Source organism: Eriocheir sinensis, chromosome 15 (genome assembly GCF_024679095.1).
Source record: "Eriocheir sinensis breed Jianghai 21 chromosome 15, ASM2467909v1, whole genome shotgun sequence".
NCBI classification, from domain to species: Eukaryota; Metazoa; Arthropoda; class Malacostraca; order Decapoda; family Varunidae; genus Eriocheir; species Eriocheir sinensis.
Genome location: NC_066523.1, coordinates 9995158 through 10017437, shown reverse-complemented (window position 1 = coordinate 10017437; position 22280 = coordinate 9995158). Strand labels below are relative to the sequence as shown.

The following is a 22280-nucleotide window of genomic DNA, read 5'->3' as shown; positions in this document are numbered from 1 at the left end:
AATCATAATGTGTTTTAATATAGTTATTTTTACAATGAGAAACAGAAATGAATTTACAATAAACACTTTAGTCATCCACGGATATCCGTTCTTTCGAACATGTATCACAGAGAACGTCAGCTGACCGGGCCGCTGCACAGCAGAAATAACTCCAGACTAATCCGCCCAAGTTCACCCCACAATCGCCAAGCAGAGTTATGTCGGGCAGCACCCTGCTCCACCAATATTTTTATTGGTGTCGCAGACGCCGATCAACAGATTGTCCATCTTCTTGTTGTTCTCTTCAAGTTGTCTTCCTGGCTTACCCATGCATTGTAGACATGACATTGTATGATAACATTTGTTAGCCCTGATGAACCTTACAACATGGCATTATAAACAGTCTTAACTTTTTTTTTTTGTCTTGGCCTGTGGCATCGGTAGGCTTTCACAGTAGGGCCTGATGGTCGGCCCCACCCCGTTGTGGCACAGGCAAGTGTTTATAGGGTGCCATCTTTACCTTTCAGCATTCTCCATTTTAGACCCCTAGTTGCATAATATAAATTGTTGGAGGGTCATGAACGCCAATCTAGCATAGTTTTTGTACTGTTAACACTTGTTCGGTGTAATAGCCACTTTAACTATCACCGTCAAGGTGCCCCACACACTGGTGACTGGCGCACTGCGGCGGTGTTGTGTTTTGTGTTTAGTGTTCACGACGTGCCTCGGCTTCCACGTTTGGCGCATCTTCTTCTTGTCACCTTTATGGTTTTATCGCTTCACATGTCCTCCTCCTCTCTTCTGCTTATTCACACTTTCCTTTTCTATTGCATCACATTATTCATTATTTAAATCAATCAAAATTTGTACCTTCGGTGTTTTCTGAGTGAAAAAAGTGCGCGTTATACACCACAAAACAGGGTATATTTCATCCTGGGAACATCTTGGAACTATTGTGTCAAACGGAAGTGTTTTGGGTGTTGGTTTCATATTAGTAACAATAACCCCTAGGCCTACCAAAACCTAACCATCGGGGTATAAGACGCAGGGTGATTTTTCAAATCTTTTTATGAAAAAAAGTGCATCTTATATGGCAGGAAGTACAGTATGTATGAATGTATGCATATATATATATATATATATATATATATATATATATATATATATATATATATATATATATATATATATATATATATATATATATATATATATATATATATATATATATATATATATATATATATAAATATATATATATATATATATATATATATATATATATATATATATATATATATATATATATATATATATATATACACAAACACACACATACACATGCACACCCACAGTAAACTCTTTAAGTAGGCACAATTAAGGCAAAGGCATTGCTGATTTAACCAAATTGCAGACTTATAGGAGTAGCCTTTCCAACTCCCCAAACAAGAATAAATATATAAAAGCATTTACCATATTTGCATACAGGAGAAAGGTGCAATCCAAGCAATGAAACAACCTTCTGGTGAGACACAGAGATGACGAAAGACCAAATGCTTTGTTTTTTTCCTTGACATACAAATGGTATAAATACAACTAATGAGCATGAGTATCCATGATGACTGCCCAGAGCTATATAAGAGAACAGAGACAGCTTCAGGCTGTGCCTTGTCATTCATGGCAAAAGTTGTCTGTATAGCAACGTACTTCATAGGCCAGCATTTATCAAAGTTGCTAAGTCCTTGTGAGTGCCCATAAGGCTTGGGCATATTCATAAGTTTGCAAATAACTTTATGAGGCATCTATTAAAACTTCCAGGCCTTGTGAGTTCTCACATATCCCACTCAGAGTTGCGAGTCAATGAGGACTGTCATCAGACACTTGCAAGTTCTCACAAACAGTAAAGGAGCTGCAGACACAGACAACAAGGATGATGAGAGATCTGCACCAACTGATTCTTCGCCCTCTAAGCACGGTCTATATTCCCAAGCAATTTTGACCCTCTGGACATTTTAACATTGGCATTCTATTCCAACATAATCAAAACTCTTCAAAAAAATTATATCTGTTTAAAAGTAGCTGAGCAAGGAGGAGTGAAGCCAAACAAATGAAAAAATGCTGATTCTCTATTTCAATTAGGCCATATTTTCATATTCACAAATATATATTATTGCAAAACAAATTTTCTTTAGAAATATGCTGCTCTCAGGTTTTTCTTCATATTAAGTAGTTGTGGTAGGGAGTTGAGTAGGAGTAAAGTTTGTGAAATCATCAGTTCTGGATTAGTGGACAGGGCATGAAGGCCACTGACCATCATGATACAGCAGCCATCATTCTATGGGTATGACCACATGTTCTTCCATAACTCTGTGATATTGATTGTACAGAAGCCCCCCGCCGTTCACGGGTATTTGGTTCCGCGAGATTTCCGTGATCCGCAAATCCGCGATCAACGGGACTATAATCAAATAGGGAAAATAGGGTTTTGTTCTACCATCTCGATCGAATTGAAAAAAAAAAGAATTTCTAAGGCATTTCTAAGCATTGTTACATAGTTTTACATACAAATAAATCACAAATCAAATATGGACTGTATTAATTTAACACTCACTCTGTAGTTGGTTGTGGTGAGTGTGAGTGCGTAGGCAGTGGTGTTTGGCGCGCGAGTGGTGTTTTTGAGGTATTTATCGGTCGGAAATTACAAAAAAATGCAATGCGATGAGTACAATAGTTTGGCAACACTGCACTCAGCCTGTGGCATCAGTGTTTACTGTGCCCTTGAAAGGTAAGAACACCGCATTGCTCGTCTTCCACCCAGCTATCAAGTATTAGTGAATTTTCGTCTCTCCCCTTTGTGTTAATATTTATATGTATATCCATATACATTCAGTATATTATTAATTAATTTGAGTGTTTACTGGGCCCTTGGAAGGTCCAATTGTTGCTGTTCCCGGCAGTACGCTCGTACAAACTTTATACCCATTACCCCTCCGCCACTGTTGCTGTCTCCGCCATGTTTGTTTACTCCTCAAAGCAGTAGCCTCGAATCTCTAAGAAGGACCAGTTCTGGCAGTTCCCAGTAATATCAAGGATTTTAAATGTATAATATTGGGATTTAGGGCCGTTTTCACAGTCACTTTTCTTTGTTTTGATCGCTACCAATGAGCAGCGAGTGCCGCTATAGTATTTCCACGTAAAGCTGGCCGATGGAGTAGTGGCAGCTGCGGGGTTAGCCCTGCCCCACACCTTGCCACACACACTCAACACCTTTCGCTTCCTCTGCAGCCACCACTATCCCATCGGTCACTTTCACGTGGAAATACTGTGGCAGCAATCACCGCTCATAAGTAACGATCAAAACCTACTAAAGTGACTGTGAAAGCGGCACTTAGTAAGGATCAGACCGCGTATACGTGTTTTCATCTGCGTTTGGCGGGGGGTGTCGCAATTACCCTACCCACGTATAAGCGAATCCGTGAACAGCGAGGCCGCGAACGGCAGGGGGCGTCTGTATATAAAACATTTGTGGTTGATTTCTATTTTGAATTTATGGCTCTGCAGTTATGCATAATATGCAATTTAAGCAAAATTAAAGAGATATTGGTTTACTTCAGCTGCAACCAGACATGGGGCGATTACTTATGTTATGTAATCGATAACGATTACTTCATATTTTCAAGATACCGATTACAATTACAATAAAATTTGGTGTAATTGATTATGATTACGATTACATGATGAATTAATCATGATTACAATCATGATTACAGGAAGGACTGAAAGGGGAACTTCCAAATTTCATACACATGTACCATACTAAATATTTAATTGGTTGAATTACAACAGATATTTAGAGTACATACTTGCTGTACGAGAAACTATTAACTAAAACTTTGCTAATGTAATTGCAAAAGTAATCACGATTACGATTAAATTTTTAATGTATTCGATTACGATTACTTAAAAAGAATAAGAGGGTAATCGATTACGATTACAGATTACGATTACCCCATGTCTGGCTGCAACTAGAGCAGTTCCTTCCTCTTACTCACGAGCTTCTTGCAACTTCACTCCCGCTCATTGTAGTTTAATACTTCTCATTGGTAAGTACTTCCAACAAGTGTCTTTCACCCGTGAATGACATGGGAAAGTCTAGGAGGATATCTGCGAGTTCCCATAGGCACTATGATCTATGTAGCCCCTGGAATGCACATCATTCAATTCACGGCATACAGTCAAAAGTTGATTCTGTCAGATCTTTGACGGGACATTGCCAACTAAAGACAACCTTTTCTGATTTTTATTTTATGTATGCGTCACAACAGCATGACACAATACCAAGGTTGGTTCTCCAATACACGGCACTTTACTGACAAGAGTAATATTCCTGACTTTCTTCTGGCAGCTGTTAAAAAAATAAATAAAAAAAATTTTTTTGACAAACTAATCTATCCATAATTCCAATTTAAAGGATGCCAACTTAAAAGGGTTTAAATGTATGCATGTGTGTGTGTGTGTGTGTGTGTGTGTGTGTGTGTGTGTGTGTGTGTGTACACACACACACATATATATATATATATATATATATATATATATATATATATATATATATATATATATATATATATATATAATATATATATATATATATATATATATATATATATAAAATCAAGCAACAATATCTCATTGTAATTCTGTTGTAATAAAGGCTTGTTCATTTTAAGCTCTGAGCTATTGATTAATAAATTAATTTATATGGCCTTATTGCAAATGCACCTAACTCATAACTTAACATACCCATTAATATACATATATATATATATGTAAAACATTATTAAGATTCATCCATTACAAAGCAAAAATTTTTACAGCACTGACGGGAATATGAATCACAAGAGCATATAGTGAAACTGTGAATATGGCTCTATACACCTTGAAAATGGTGATCTGGGTCTTGCTAGTGATTTCTACTGCACAGGTTGAGGCTGTGTCGAAGGTTGTGCGTTGCTGGAGATGTTTTGAAATGACTCAGGAGGTAAAGTGGCACTAACTGAAATCAAAACCATGATTTTATTAATATAAGACATCCATGAGTTCCTATCAAGCAAGTGGTCAGTATAATTAACTGATGAAGACAAAGGCTTTCCAATCATGTGTGTGCAAAAGCAAAATAAATGTTTTCTTCACTTGCTTTCAAATCTTTGAGTGTAGCACAAAAAAAAGTTTCATTCTTGGTTTTAATATAACCTTAATGTTTAATAAAAAAGTGCCAAAATATTTTTGCTGAATCTAGTATATCTTTCATGACAACGGCACAGTGTTGCCGGCCAGAAACACATTTTTTGCCATGAATTTTTTGCTATAAAAAAAATAATCTTGGAACACATTATCCATTTACTGGGCAGGGTTTTAAATGACCCTTTGCTGAAGCAAGTTCTATGGAATATACATTCAAAATGTATATGGTACTTGATTACTTTATTAAAGCTGTGACAAAAGTATTAAAGAAATTAATTTCCTATATAGTGCAGAGATGCAAGGAATATTGGCACCCTTACATTACAATGCTACAACTCAATTTCATATATAACTGAAGAAACACTGCCACTCATGCAAGAGAGCACAAACTACGATATGGCTTGCCACAGAGGCTATAGTGCAAGTTTTAAATAAAATTGCTGAGTCTGCTTATTAAAACTGTGACATTACTGATAATTGCCATGTCACAACACAAAAAGGGCATGAGGGAAATCCAAAGACACTCAGGTTAAAGGAATCTTGCAACCACAAACAACAGCCAGATATACAATAAAATATCATTTCATTTGAGCTGATCATTTAACAATCCTGTCATTGTAGGACTCCCTATATTCTCACAGGCTATCACAACAGCTCCACATTTGCATGTCTGCAGTCCCCACTGAGCCACAGAGATTCTCTTCACCACTCACTTCTTTTCCCTTTTTTGTGACAATTCCACCCCAGAAAACCTTTTGTTGCATAATTAACCACCTCTCCTACACATTCTAAGCTCACCGTGTTTATGTCTGCTTCCCTCATCTGCTTATAAAAGCCCATATATATTTTTATGGCAGGCTCAAGAAAAAATTTCCAATACATTTCTCTTTGATTCCTCCACACTTCATATTCCTTTTGTTGGCATGATTATTCCCCTACCCACAATCCAACTTCATGCTCCTCCCTATGAATGTATTATTGTCTTCTCTTAAGACTTCCTAATTTACTGTTCCCTACAAAGACTTGTCCCACGCTACATAACAAAATCCTACCTAGCATTGATTTAATACAGATTTTCAAATCCTTTGATTCTATGTCATTACCATCATCATCACTCCGGGATGTTTAAAACTGATAAACAAAACAGAGCAACAAAAATATTTTAAGAAAGGGAGGTTAAAAGACAAACTAGTGAAGATCAATCACGCACCCTTCATTTACTGATCAAATTCCTATTGAAGTACAAGTTGCTGCAGATAACAAGCATTAAAAAATGCACTAGTTGTAAATTGATGCAAATCTAAATTTTACCTGTAATAGGAGGCATTCCAGGCAGATTAATGGGAGTCGTCACAGGCATACCAGGGATGGATGGCATTGCTGGAGGTGCTGTAACAATCAAAAGCCATTATATATATACTATTGACTGTTGATTAGTTCAGGGATTAAATAAACTGCTAACATTAAAACTGACTGACAACATATCCAAAATTACTAATTTGTCATACTAATTAGGATGCTCATGCTTATAAAAATATGTAAATAAAGTTAACAATAAGGTCCCTACTTCAGCTAGACTATAGCTCACATGAGTTCAACTCTCTGAAAGTCAAACTAACTCCCATGGAAAATATAACTGAGGACATTGAAAACTATTTCACTATGAACCAAGTGCATCATGGACAAGGTCTTGAAATGAGGTACATTTTAAAACTTCTTCCATGAGAAAGTTTCTAGAAGGCTGATAAAAAAGTCTCTTAGAAAAAACAAGACAAATCTCTAAATTTTTATATTAAGAGCACAACAGGCCATTCTGGGTAACCTAACAAAAATCTTTGCAAGATGGCAAGAGCTACAAAATTTTACAAAAATCAGCAGACCCAGGTTTGATCCCGGCTCAGGGCAGTTAGCACCCACTTCACCCAGCTGTTCACCCTCCCTTTTGGACTGACCAATGAAAGGTACCTGATGAAACCTGGGAAAAGTAAATTGTGGTAACCCAGATGTCACACTTGCCCTGTGTTCCAGGGTAGTGGGTTTTTAGTCACCACAGGCTCAAGGGCCAGTGAGACAGAGATGACCAAGGCCATGTGCTGGTTTACATACTTTACCTCACAGACTTGATTCCCTATATTACCAATTATAGACATACCAAAAGTATAAATAAAATTGGAATAATGAGTTTAACTGAAAAACTACCTCTGCAACACAATCCAAAGTAAGAGACTAATAATCATTTATGCACATAGTTGAGATACAAAAGGACTCACCAGTAAAGCTTGGTGGAGGGACAACTGGAGATGAGTAGTACTGGCTGACACCTGGACTAGGTTGCATGCCTGGAGCACTTGGTGGAGGACACATAGGAGCACTGGGGTCATGGATCCCAAGAGGCTGAGGAATATTGGGCATGATGGGGACAGTAGGAGCACCACCCATGGTTAAAGGACTAGGTTGGGAAAGTGGTACTGGAGGTAGGCCAGGATTCATGGGAGACATAGCAGGGGGAGGGTGCATGGGAACTTCTGCAGTCTGAACAAGGGGTTGAGAGGTCTGTGGTGCAGCTGCTGTGTTCACATGAGTGGTAGAAGTTGTGAAACTCGCAGGAATCTCAGAAGGTGGGGGAAGTGTCATTGGTGTGAAGGAAGAAGGAGGAGGAATATTCGGGATGGCAGATGGCATGGCCGTGGTTGTTGCAGTGGTGGTGGCTGTTGCAAATGCTGCATGTGGGTCTGATGCTGTAGTAAATGCAGTAGGAGGGGGTATAGTGGATCCTGCTGTCGCCACCACTGGTGAATTCTCTCCAACATTTATTCCTGCTACACTTGAGGTTAAGGCTTCAACATCCTTTCCAGTGGCCACCTGCAAATACCATATATGAACTAGCTAGCATATATGTTAGGCAAATAAAGTAATAACTTAATTTAAGATAATTTTATTAATTATTAATGTGCCTTACAAGAAAATTAGAGTAGCCTAGCTTAACTTCTCTGAAAATATAGGTTTGTTGATATAAACTCTAAAATCTTTAACAAGCAGCAGTGAACCCCTGACTGATTTCATTGATTACAAAATTGCTGCTGTGCCAGGAAATAACAAAAACTTAAAAGCTGTAAAACTGAAAAGTAACTCAAGCAACATCTGTTTGACAGAAATGAAAGCAATTCTAAACTGTATCTATTTCTCTCTTTTCTAAAATAAGTGAGGCTTACTTCACAATAAACTTTTCCTTCTATCTGTACCTGTAGTAGAGGCTCCGCATCTGAAGCTTCAGCAGGTGACTTATTCGGAGTGTCTGTCGCATATGTCTCTCTCTGTGTTGGGATACGGTGGAGGTACCCATAACCAATGTCACAACCCAAACTGAAAATGAACCAATTATGTTGTGAGGTTAATGCAAGATTTCTTAAGTTATGTCCAGATGTATTTTTGTAATCACAAGCAATTAAAAACTTATCATCAAACAGCCATTGGCTGATCGCTGGTTATTTCAAAATAAAATATCTAGGCTCAGTTGCTAATTTTCACATAAATTTCACTCTCCTACACATGCAATACAGTACCCCTAGAAGTGCTGCATTCCTTAACTCATAATAATCAAAACCAAAGAAAATATTGCTCATCAACCATTTTCAGTAACATGCAGTATGCATCCTTTATCATCTATCACTGGTTTTGAATTAATAATACAGCCACTGCAATACAGAGTGCTTGCATTTGCATAGAATGTTCAGGGAGGATTTGAGGTTTGAATTATTTGAGTTTTTTCTGGTTCTGTGGTTAGTGCCTCTGTAGTACTGTGGTTAGCGTGCATAGCTAAGATTCCACGGGCCCAGGTTAAAATCACAGCCTGAGCAATTCGACCATAGTTCTTTAATTAAGCCCACATCAATCCACTCAGCTGGCCACGTGTGAAATGCCCCAGGATTTGATTTCCTCTTTTCTACTATTCTCTCGGCCCTACACGTCCTCTGCGTGTATTGAAACACACGAGAAATTAATCAAGACAAGGAGAGGGTATTCGCCGGCTGCCTGGGATTGAACCCGCAACCAGCGTGATGGGAGAGCCACTCCTTACCGAGTCGGCCAAAGAGGTACCCCACTCGCCAAGTGGGTTATGGGAGGCTCCCTTATCAGGCCTCGTCCCCGCACTACACGGCTTTCCCCCCTATGTAGATTAATTTCTGTGTTGAGATCTTCGACAGTGACCACTATCGGTTCACTATTCCACAACGTCCCCATAGAGACATACCTCCAACTCTCATTTTCTATTACCCTCAGAGAGCATGGGCCATCCTACCTGTTACCCCTTCTGGGAAACTCAACAGAATTGCAGGAGAGGATGCCCACCACTATGCCACCAGTGAAATGCCCCGGGATTTGATTTTCTGTTTTCTATTTATTCTCTCGGCCCCACACGTCCTCTGCATGTATCGAAACACACGAGAAATTAATCAAGACAAGGAGAGGGTATTCGCCGGCAGCCTGGGATTGAACCCACGACCAGCATGACGGGAGAGTCACTCCTTACTGAGTCGGCCAAAGAGGTACCCCACTCGCCAAGTGGGTTATGGGAGGCTCCCTTATCAGGCCTAGTGTCACCGCACTACACGTGCACCACTATCTTGAATGTTTGGATCAAATTTCCCGGGTATCTGGACTTGTCCAGTAGCACAGCAGAATATCTGACCTTTGTGGATGTGAAATAATGTCAATAGTCCTAAATGAGCTGCCATAGAGCCCACACCAAGCACTTTATGAGAAACTACTGGAAAACACAGTGATGAGCTAGGAGAAAAGGAGGGCACAGAAAAAGAAGATTATTCTGAGTACTTCTGATAATTACTCTGAGCCATGATAATACACTGGGCAGTGGCAGCAGTAGTGAGAGATATAGTGTGATGGTGTCACTTCACAATCTGAACCGCACTCTTATACATCACGTCACCCTTCCGTGCCTTCCCACAATCATGCTGCACCAGCTTTTCCTACCTCTTCACCTGACCTGCTGTTCCAATCCTGTCTCCCCATGTCCTGATTTATCTCTCCCACTTCTGCCCATCCTACTTTCATTCCCTCATCCTTCACCCTCATCACTATTGCCTGGGCTTTCTTCTCACAATCCCTTCAAAACCTTCCAGTATTCCCATCCAGCTCCGAGGAGAAGTAGAAGTAAAGTATATGCTGTCTTAGTTACTTCAGTATAAAGAATAATTCATGTAATTGACTTTAAGTCATGAAAGGAAGAAAAAGTGTGACAAAAAAGGACATTTGCCACTACCCTCACCAATCTATAGACTGCAGTGAACCATCTGCTCGGAGTACTCTTTCATGCCAGCAGCTCACACCCTAGTTACATTTCACACCTTCTTGAGTGACTATTACACGATGTATTACAATTTAGATTTCATCACTGTGTTCAATAAGTTAAGACACTTCATGTAATATGAATAAAAAAAAAAATTAGCAGCTGTCTCTTACACTGTTTCAAGAACTATGAAAACAATACTCATTGTTTAATTAAGGGTTAAACTGATTAAATTTTAAATGGCCCCAATAAAAATGGACTGAATTCTGATAACCACACTCACCATAGACCCTAGGCCTAGAAACAAAAAATTCATAAGCAAAAAACCTTGAAAACTGTCCAAAGTCACCCCGGTTCACGGTATTCATATTTGTATTCTAGTTAAATCATTTCAGTATATTTGAAGTCGCATTAGTTGGAAATTGAAGTATTCATATTTGAATACACAACTTTTGTATTCACTCCATCCCTGGCAGCCATATGGATAATTTCACCATTGGTTTTAGGGCAGACCATGAGGGTACAGATAGCAATGAGGATATGGTCCAGCCATGACATGAGTGCTTCCAGTGCAAGGATACCAGAAGGCTTTGGGAGGCGGTCCAGCCCTGACCATGAGTGGCTGGTTTTCTATAAAATCTGATAAAAAACTGGCAAATGGTATGTGATATTTATACTATGAAATACATAGTTTCAGTAATTCTTAAACATGTGTATACCTGAAAGTAAAGTGAGTTGTGAATTTTTTAATGAGTGATGATTGGTACTCTCATATGATGTGGTTCACCCAATTTGTAGGAGTGTCACTAAATAAGGTAAGAACAAAACTTGAGTACAAGCTGAAGTTGGCTACTTACAAATAGTAATTATTATTCTGGGTCTAAAATCGCTGGAACATCAAATGGATAATGTGGAATGGCACTTACCTTCCAGATCCTCCCCACTCTGTGTCTGGGGTGACTGTTACTTCCCTGCAGGAGTCTGTTTCAACATTATAAACATACAGCTTGAGGGGACGGCCCACATGAGCTTCTATTAGGGAGAACAAATCCTCACTCTCATGCAGCACTGAGTCAGCACCAATAATATAGTCCTTGTACCCTTTTAGTCCAGCAATGTCTGCAGGAGAGTTTGGTTCCACATCCTGCAACAAGAACAATGATATTTAAAATAATGTTTATTTTCACATGAACTCCAAATGTAACTTTGTGACAAGTTTTAGTTAAGCTGACGACTGTCATCATTAATGTTACCATGCCATTTCATGAACAGAGTAAAGGGAATAGGGTCAAATGAAAAAATACAGAAAAGCTTACACTTTAAGATATTGCAAAATGAAATGTGTGAGTGTGTGTGTATATGTGTATGTGTGCAAACTGTGCATGTGTGTGTATTTACCTAATTTTAGTGGAGAGAGAGAGAGAGAGAGAGAGAGAGAGAGAGAGAGAGAGAGAGAGAGAGAGAGAGAGAGAGCTGCAGCAAACAGACTGGCACACCCTTCTGTCTGGGCGAGCAGAGCCCATGGCGAAGGCCTTTACTGAACGTCTCAAAGCTCTCCAACGAGAGCACATTCCACACCGCCAGTGCACCTCCAAGCCCACCGATCAGCCCTGGTTTGGTTACCGCTGCCGCCTTGCTGCAGAAAGAAAATATTCTGCGTGGCTCCGCTACAAAAGGAGCCCAACCCGCCGCAACAAAGCCCTGCATCGAGCAGCGTGCAACAATATGGTGGCCACCAGTAAATGGGCGAAACGGAGATGGGAAAGAGACCTCCGCGCCAAGCTGTGCGGGCCAGGGGTGGGCAGCAAGACCTGGTGGACCCTTGTTAAGGAAAAGCAAGGCAGCAGCCACCAAGAAACAATCCCTCCCCTCAACAAGCAGGATGGCACCACAGTCACCAGCAGCAGGGAGAAGGCAGAGCTCCTGGCTGAGCTTTTCTCTGCCAAGATGTCCGTCGCCGAACCCACCAGACCTCCACCACAACTGCCACAGGAATGCAACTAGACCCTGACAGTAGTTGAAGTGCAAGTGGAGCGCATTCTGAGAGCGGTGGGCGTCAGGAAGGCCACTGGGCCTGACAACGACAGCCCACATGTGCTGCGTCAATGCTACAGTGAGCTGGCAGGACCTCTCTCGGAGGTGTTCGAGGCCTGTGTCCGGGAAACACCTGGCCCTCTTTATGGAAGGAAGCTCTCGTGGTGCCGGTACACAAAAAGCGGTTCAGAGCTAACCATGCCAACTACAGGCACCCTCTTGCCTGTAGTTGGAAAAATCTTCGAGAGAATAGTGGTGGAGGCCATCACCTGCCACCTCGAGAACAACGCCCTCATCACTGACCAGCAGTTTGGGTTCAGATCTGGCCGCTCCACTTCAGACCTCCTGCTGCTCCTCTCCAGGGATTGGCAGGACTCGTTAGACACCGGCCTGGATACCCTTATCGTCGCTCTCGACATCGCGGGTGCTTTTGACCGGGTGTGGCACGCGGGCTTGCTGGAGAAGCTTCGTGCCAAAGGCATCCAAGGACACCTGCTGATGCTGATGAGCGACTACCTTCAAGGAAGAAGCCTCCACGTCGTCGGCGGCGGCCAGCAGTCCAAGGACCTCCCAGTGGGTGCCTCAGTCCCTCAGGGATCTGTGCTGGGACCTGTCCTTTGGAATCTGTACATCGACGACTTTCTCAGGAGTCTGCCAGCAGTCTCTGCATACGCTGACGACTGCACGCTCTCCCTCTCCTACCGTCGCCAAGAAAGCCAGCAAGCGGTTGCTGAGGTCAACCAGCAACTACGCTTAATACGGGAGTGGGGGGAGCGCTGGCAGGTGAACTTTGCTCCTGAGAAGACTCAGGCGATGGTGATCTCGGTCCCCGGCAGCCACACAAGCTGTCGAAGGAAGGGTGATGTTTGGCTCCGTCACCCTCCGCTCCAGGATTACGCCAGGATCCTCGGAGTGGACTTGGACCGAGCTGCGCCGACCGCCACCTGAAACACGCCGCCCACCAAGCCTCCCTACGTGTCTCTGCCCTTCGAGAGTGGCTAATTTCCTCGACAAGCGAGGAATTATGCTCCTCTACAAGGCCCAGGTAAGATCCTACCTTGAGTACGGAGCCTGACCTGGATGTCCAGCACTGCCACACACCTGCAGAGACTGGACCAGGTGGAGCGACGGTGCAGCGACTGTTACAGGAGAACAACCCCAGCCGCCCCCTCAGGATATTATACATCTAGACACTCTGGAGCACCGCTGGACGCTGCGCTGGTGGTGTTCCACAAGGCCCAGGTACAAGGAGTACCACACCTGGCGAGACTGAGGCTCCCCATGAGAGGCTGTGAGAGATACGAGAACGGTACTCTCCAGCCACGAGCAGGTCGGGGTGCCGAGGTCACGCGCCAGCCAGCACCAACGGACCTTCACCTCCAGGGTGTCCCGCCTGTGGAACACATTCACTGCAGCAGGGCCAACAGTGAGGGAAATGTCCACCCAGCAGGTAAAAGTGGCTGCTCACAGGTGGCGAAGAACATGCCCCACACCACTAGTGATGCTAAATACACAGTGAAGGGTTTTTGAAATAATGCACGAGAAAAAGTGACATTGTAAGCCCTAAAAAGTGCACAGAGAAACATATGCTACTCGAACGATCGCATAAAGTGTCGTCGGCGAAATACAAATCTGTTGTGTAACTATAGAATCGTCAGTTTAAATATAAAAAAGAGAGAGAGAGAGAGAGAGAATTACATAGAAAATCAGACCACACAGACCCCATGGTCCAGACTAGGTGGTCTGTCCTTAAACCCAAGTGAATCTACACTAATCATATGGCTCCAAAACGTTGCTTTTCTACTCTAGTTAATATTAAGTTCAAGGAAGTGACGGTTGCGCTTGTTTTTAAAGGAGTCAATCGTGTTACATTGGACCACTGACGGTGGGAGCTTATTCCATTCTCGCACTACAACGTTGGATAAGAAAAAGTTGGTGCAGTCTGAATTTACTTGTCTACATTTGAGTTTTATGCCATTGCTCCTCGTTCACATAGTGTCATCGATCATAAACAATTTTGTTCTGTCTACATTCGTGAAACCATTAAGTATTTTAAAACATTCGATCAGTTTTCCTCAGAGGCGACGTTTCTCAAGAGAGAACATGTTAAGGGTGGAAAGTCTTTCTTCGTAGGATTTGTTGCGCAAGAAAGGGATCATTTTTGTTGCCCGACGCTGAACACCTAATTTAGCAATGTCCTTTGCATGGTGAGGAGACCAAAACTGTACCGCATATTCCAAGTGGGGTCTGACTAAACTATTGTAGAGCGGAAGTATTACATCTTTATTCTTGAATAAAAAGTTTCTTTTAATGAAGCCCAACATTCTGTTCACTTTATTTGCTGCATCGATGCACTGATGTGAGAATTTGAGGTTTGACGCGATTTTGACCCCCAGGTCCTTAACGCATTCAACGCTTGTCAGTTTAATGCCGTGCATTTCGTAATCGAACTTCTTATTTCTTGTTCCAACTTGAAGGACCTGGCACTTGTCTACATTAAAGGGCATCTCCCATCTATGTGACCAAGCTGAAATTTTATGTAAATCCTCTTGGAGGGTTTGCCTGTCTTCGTCAGTGAGAACCGAGTTACTAATCTTTGAGTTGTCTGCAAATTTACTAATGCAATTATTGAGTCCAACATCAATGTCGTTGATGTAAATAATGAAGAGCCCTGAGGGACGCCACTAGTGACCGGTGCCCACTCAGAGAGAGAGAGAGAGAGAGAGAGAGAGAGAGAGAGAGAGAGAGAGAGAGAGAGACCTTACTGCCTTACAATCATAGAGGCTGTCTTACCAATATGTGCCAAACATTCTCATTGGCTCCTTCAAATGAACAAAACCGAATCGAGACCCCAAGGAGACCCTGGCCACCCCAGAGGTTAGACGGCACGATGTTCACAGTGCGGATGGTCTGGGTCTTGCTGCTGTACACTGTCATTTTGAGGTCCTTCTCAATAGAGCCTTTTAAGAGTTCCTTCAGTGTGTCATTATCCTGATCCTGAAAGACATTTCATTATAAATAAATCATATAATATATATTAATAATCCTGTGGAAAAAAATATTGATGTTATGCCCTACACTGATGAAGATGAGGCACAAAGTGGTTAATGAAAAGGATTTACCCCCTAAAAATATAGCTTAGAGCTATATAGGAGAAAAAGCACTCAGCAATGCCTAGCTTATCTCTCCAAGCATACAATATTTTCCCCTTAACTATAGAAAAAGCACTCAGCAATGCCTAGCTTATCTCTCCAAGCATACAATATTTTCCCCTTAACCCCTTCAACACGAGGACGCACATACTGCGTCCTTGCGTGCCCCGTACCATATCCGAGGACACGCATACTGTGTCCTGGCTCGCTTTAGCCAATATACATGTTATTTTATCTCTATATTTATGCTTACATCTCAAAATTATCAATTAATTTATGAATCTTTATGTGCACCATTTAATTCTGCATGTTTTCATATATAATACATGATGATTATGTTGAGTTTATTGCTGAAAACTTGTTATATTCAATAGCGACATTTGAAATTTGGTGTGCGCGGCGATCTCGGATACAGCGCGGGGCGCTGTTTTGGCCCGGCCGTAGTGAAGGGGTTAAACCCATGGCATAATGCTATCAGCATATCAACAATAATTTCACTATCAATTTTAGAGGAATGAAACCCAGTCTTTTAGCAAGTGATACTTGTATTGAGAAGATACCTAAAATGTTATTTCTAATCCCTTTTAGTTCCTGAAAAACTGTCGACAATATCAATGCTGCAGGAAGAGTCTGGATTAATTCCCTATGGATGCCATCATAAAAAGTACATAGGTTTACAACTCATGTCCACTTGCATGATGTGAATGATGAATGGCTTTCCAACAAAATTTGACCATATAGCTCCTCCCTTCTAAAAGAGAAATAATGTAAACATCCTTCAAGATACTCAATATTTCTTTTAAATAAGACTTCAATTTTACCTGGATTTACCTGGATGCAATATACAAGCCACATTCTCAGCACCTACTCATATTTGTTTTTCCATTCTCCTCAACTTTAACGCAGCAGGTAAAAAATATATTAATAAAAAATCTTAAAACAAGTCTATTACCCTAGATTAAGGCCAGAATATTTATCTCTTAACCCTTTCAATACGGTGACGCCGACGTCGGCGTCACAGTACGGAAAGGGTTACGAGGAAATGGAAGAGGATTAATCTTCTTCTAAACCTCTTAATCCTTTTCCATTTCCTCTTAAAAGGTTTAATAGAAGATTAACCCCTTCACTCCGGCGACCCGACCGTTAGTCCTCTTCTAAACCTCTTAATCCTCTTCTAAACCTCTTAAGAGGAAATGGAAAAGGATTAAGAGGAATTTAGAGGAGGATTAAGAGGTTTAGCAGAGGATTAATTCTCTTCCATTTCCTCTTGACCCTTTCCATACTGTGACGCTGACGTCCGCATCACAGATGGAAAAGTTTAAGAGGAAATGGAAGAGGATTAAGAGGTTTAGAAGAGGATTAATCCTCTTCCATTTCCTCTTAACTCTTTCCATACTGTGACGCCAACGTCTGTGTCATGTATTGAAAGGGTTAAGAACACTTACCAGTCTTGTATTTCCAATAGAGACGATGAAATCAAAGAATGCTTCCAGGCCGGCAATCTGTCCAGGTGAATTTTCTTGGACCTGAAAGTCAACAGAGGCTATTACAGTCTTTCCATCAAACATTACAATTCAATTCAGCAATTTTTTAAATTAAAGATTTTAGTTTATATGAACTTCAAGAATTAATGTTTCATTCCTTGCATTAAGGAAAAAATTATATCAAGAGGAACAGTAATTCCCAACCCACTTATAGGAGACAGTCCAAGGGCTGATTTGTTTTTCAACTGTCTACATATATGCTACTGCTACAAGGATAACAAAAAACAGAGAGAAAATCAATTTGTTCCCAACAACAGAATACTTCGTAGTTGATGAAATTACCATTTCATAAAGTAAATTGGTTTAGGGAAAACTTAAGTACAGGAAGGGTGATGCTAGTAAGCTTTTTTTTTTTTTTTTTTTTTTTTTTATACAGACTGAATTGTATCATTCAGTAAATCTCCTTGCATGGAATATGCATCTCGTGTGGGAGGGCTTCACACACACAGCCCTTTTGGAAAGAGTCAAAGGCTTTTCATCTCATTAACTCCCCTCTTCTTACTAAGGCCCCTTTCACACTTGCAGGCAATGCCCACATCCACACTTAAAACACGGACACGGACCTCCCCGCGTATCCTTTCAGACGGTGCGGGTGAAAACTGCCCGCCACCCACACAAAGGTGGAAGGAGGCATGAGAAAGAGAGAAAGGTGGAATGAAAGCCAGGGACAGCAAGGTCATCCATCAAGGGAAAGGAGAGACAAATAGAGATGGAGAAGGAAATGAGATAAAGGGATAAAATTAATAAAATGAGACCAAAACTTTAGATGACAGTAAAGGCCGAGTCACACATACGCGGTTCAGCGATACGGTTCATTGTGGATAGCTATCCGCAATGAAACGTATATCCATCTGCCATAATCCGCCACTATCTGTAACAGTCCGCACGGATCCGTGGAGGGGCTGCGGTTGGTTTGAAATGTTCAAAAATACAGCAGCGCGCCACTATGGCTGAGCATCCACAATCGAAACGCAGTGGTGCCACAAGAGATATGCAATAAATCCATATTGTGCACAATCGATCCGTATTGATCGTAGTCAATCCGTACTGAACGCATTTGATCCGCAATGATCCACAATGAACCGCAACTAATTTTAAGCTGGTGTCACACATACGCGGTTCAGCGCTACGGTTCACCACTGATAGCTATCCGCAATGAAACGTATAGCCATCCGCCATAATCCACCACTGTCCGCACGGAACCGCCAAAATTCAATCCGCAGTGAAACGTATTGCTGAACCGCGTATGTGTGACCGCAGCCTAAAAGGAGAAGGGAGAGGGAAAATGAGACAGTAAACACTAGGGAGAAGAGCATCAAAATTCTTCCTATATATAAAGTTAAAAAAAAAAAAGTGAAACAGGAAAATGAACGCATAACGAATCACACTGAAATCAACCAGGACACTAAATGAGTTTTCTTTGGAGGGAAGCGCGGGCTGCAGGCATCACCCACGCCGTGTGAAGACAAGCATTGAACACTGTACCCTTTGGCTGCTAAGCGCGGACACAGGCCCTCAGATGACCCAAGGGGAGCCAGCGTTGAATTTCACCCGTATGCAGACATCGTCTATGTGCAGGCAATGTCCATGGAAAACATCAGTCATAACTATACGCAGGTCCGCTCATAAGTGCTGATGTGGCCGTTGCCCAAAGCGCGTGAAAGGGGCCTAACAGTCCTCTACCTCTTAAATTCTGCTACAATGTTGCCTCTCATTCTATCTTCTATCAATATTTTCACACTGACTGCTCTTCTGAACATTCTAACTGCATGCCTCAACCCCTCCTGTGGCCTCACTGCACACTACTATTTACTTTATTTCATCCCTGTGCAATCCAAATCCCTTATGCATGAGTTAACCAGCAACTTCATTCTTTCATCCCTTTCAGTTGTAAACTTTGGAATAGCATTCTTTTATCTGTATTTCCTCCTGCTTTCAACTTGAACTCTTTCAAGAGGTAAGTATCATGACATTTCTCCAACCAAATATGTAGACCCTCTCTTTTGGACACTCAAACACCATTCCTGTTGCAGGTACAGCACTTAGTAGGCAGTTTTTTTGTTTGTTTGTTTCTGTTGCCCTTAACCTGCTTGTGTTGGTATAAAAAAAAAAATCAGAGAAATGTTTGCTTTTACCCCACTATTCCCTTGTCTTCACACCCTTCCCAGAACTGGGTGTTTTATATTCATTGGAGTAGATAAGAGATAAGCGCTCTTAGTAAAGGAATTCTTCTCATGGAGATAATGACTGAGGAATGTAGTGATTCTCCATTCATTTTCATCGCATGTACTGGTAACATTTTTTTACACTGGACCCTGTCACCTGTGTTTAGTTAGTATAACCTAGTACCTTCTAGTCTACTCGATATTAATGATAAATATTCAATGTTCACCTAGCTGCTCCTTGATAAATACCCTCTACGAAAGTTGATATCAATCAATACCCCCTCTGAAAAACTATTATAAGTTCAATAAATTAAATGATCTACCTAATCAAGAGCAAGGAAAAAAATACTGAGTGAACAACCAAAAGGCAAGCCACAGCAGCTCTTCACATATCTTTTCTACAAATGTTCAACAATCATGGAAACGCTTTCAAAATCCAATTCAAGGACTATTTATTGTTGAAAATAGGGGATAATATTCACGAAAGCACAGCCTCCTCTGGCAACGGCCACGGCGACGGTGCAGTCGGTGTTGCAAGAAATACCTCCTTGCAAAATTGTCGCATAGCTATACATGTGGGGGGGGGGGGGGAAACGAAGCCTCCCCTGGTTAGAAGGGGGGGGGGGGTCAAGGGGGGCGAAGCCCCCTCATTAGCAGATCTTAAAGTTTGGTTGGAGTAGTTTAAATATGCTCCCCCACCCTAAACCCTCTGAGAGCTATTTTGTGGCTGCGGCGGCGGCACCGTCGCTGGGGCCACCGCCAAAGGAAGCAACACTTTCGTGAATATTATCCCCTATTTTCAACAATAAATAGTCCATGGATTGGATTTTAAAAGCGTTTCCATGATTGTTGAACATTAGTAGAAAAGATATATGAGGAGCAAGTGATGTTTCATAAGGTAGGTAATGAAATACTGGCACAGTACTAAAATGAATCTTTACCAACGGGTGTGAATGGCAGAGCAGGGTGGAGTTTGCTATGGGGAACTGTAGTATTCCTGATATATGTACCCCCTTAAAAGTAGGTTTTTTACTGGTTTGCACAGAAAAAAGCTATCTCTACAAAAAAGTAATCATATATTGCCCATGAAAACATAATGTGTCTTGAAAATAATATGCCTACTCCTGTTACATTTTTACCCATCATTCTTACTACCAGTGCCATCAGTGTCGGGCAAACAAATGCGTTCATGGTTTCTAGACGGTGTTGCCAGTGAATGAAATAAGACGGTTCGCTGGTATCGGCGAACCACCAGCGAAACGCCCTGCTTCCTCATGGGCATCACTATGGTGAATCAAACTGCCAACCTGACACACTCACATCCCCAGCCAACAGACAGGCCACAGGGATTTCTTACCTGGATGGGGACACGCCCCATCCAAAAACTGTGTGATGTTTCCAACCAAAACTGCAGCTGATGAAATTTTCATGAAGTTGGTCAGATGGTTGGCTAATATGACATCATAAAATGGCACAGACAACTGCTAATTTTCAATACCCAGTCAATAACAATAATCCAAACAAGACACCCAAAGAACAACCAAACCACGTGGCAAATTAATCAAACTCGTATAAGATCTGACCAAGATGCTTGCCCAGCTGATGCTTGAATGAATTCACCGAGATGACAGAAATAACAGAATCCGGCAAGCCACCAGACCACAATGACCTACTGACTCACCAAAGACATACTTCCAACAAACGCTGGACCACCAGGCTGACAGCTGACCTAAGACAGATCACCCTCGGACGTTATAGACACCCCACCCGGCACTGGTGGACTTGCTCCCCCAGCCGTCCCCTGGACACAGCCATCACCTGCCTGAGGATTGGACACACACGCCTCAACGCCCGCCTGCACAGACTGTCCAACACAGCCTGACCAGAACACCTCCTGTTTCACTGCCCATGATTCCACTCCCTCCGCACAGGCCTAGGGGCATCCCTATTCAGACTCCACATCCACAGGCCACCTCTAGGGGACCTGGTGGGCAGTGATACCCTCAGCCCCAACACTGCCTTCCAAGCCCTCAAGTGTACACAGACCTTATTGCAGAAGTCTGGCCAGTGACAGATCTAATCCCTGGTGACAGAACGGCAACCGAACAACATCCACTAGCATTTAACAATGACGAGGCTTTAGCTGCCGTGGTCCCACTGCCTAACTGGCCCCCTAAGACACTCCAGAAGAAGAGAGGGTGCAGGCAGGCAGGAAGACCCACCACCACAATGCACACCAGCGTATTATTATAATTTCCCAGCATATCTCCACACCAACCTATCTCAGCTCACCCTCAGCACGTGGTAGCCCTCCATGCCGCCCCCCGGTATCTGCACACTCTGCGAGCCTCCCATGCTGGCGCTGAAGGGGAGCACACCAGGAGTCAAGGGGACACGGTGGCACTCTGAGGCTGGGGATTGTGGGAGAACAGCTGATGATCATGGTGGCTTTAATACGGAGGAAAAGATAAATAACTATACACGAGACGCTATTCTGGGGGTATTACCTTATTGAAATGTAATAATAGTTTTTAAGTATGATGACTGTATTGGTTAAGTACCGTAGATGTCTGCTTATATGGTGAAAATACTGCATTTCCTCCTCCGTACCAATTCCTGCCTGTTTGACGCAAGGATGGCCGGAGGGATGTTTGACATCACCACCGGCGGGGAGGGCACGGAGGGAAAATTTATGATGTATGCCCTTATAGACAACTCCTGTGTTAATAATTGTCTTCCACATATCCGAAATAAAGTTATGTTTAGTTGGTACATGTTAAGAGTTCATAATATGGGAGAATCTTTAAAGGAAATATGCAGCTCGGTTTACATACATCCCGGTAATGATTTCATAGCT

General features: G+C 42.0%; 1 protein-coding gene across 1 annotated transcript; it reads right to left on the bottom strand.

Annotated features, from left to right (window-relative positions):
• Positions 1–4663: 4663 nt before the first annotated feature.
• LOC126998892 (Golgi reassembly-stacking protein 2-like) lies at positions 4664–22007 on the bottom strand. Its single transcript, XM_050861095.1, has 9 exons — positions 21985–22007; positions 21716–21834; positions 17160–17240; positions 15356–15559; positions 11455–11672; positions 8463–8583; positions 7491–8082; positions 6532–6609; positions 4664–5032 (listed from the first exon to the last, which is right to left on the bottom strand). The coding sequence occupies exons 2-9, from the start codon at positions 21776–21778 to the stop codon at positions 4950–4952; spliced, it is 1440 nt and encodes a 479-aa protein (XP_050717052.1). The 5' UTR covers positions 21779–21834; positions 21985–22007; the 3' UTR covers positions 4664–4949.
• Positions 22008–22280: the final 273 nt, after the last annotated feature.

Bases quoted from the DNA above. Each gene is read 5' to 3' on its own strand.
- LOC126998892 (XM_050861095.1), bottom strand. From the start codon at position 21,778: ATGGGAGGCTCGCAGAGTGTGCAGATACCGGGGGGCGGCATGGAGGGC. The intron at 17,241-21,715 runs GTGAGCTGAGAT...GTTGACTTTCAG, and splicing joins AGGGCTACCACGTGCTGAGG to GTCCAAGAAAATTCACCTGG. The intron at 6,610-7,490 runs GTGAGTCCTTTT...TGATTGTTACAG, and splicing joins CCCTCCACCAAGCTTTACTG to CACCTCCAGCAATGCCATCC.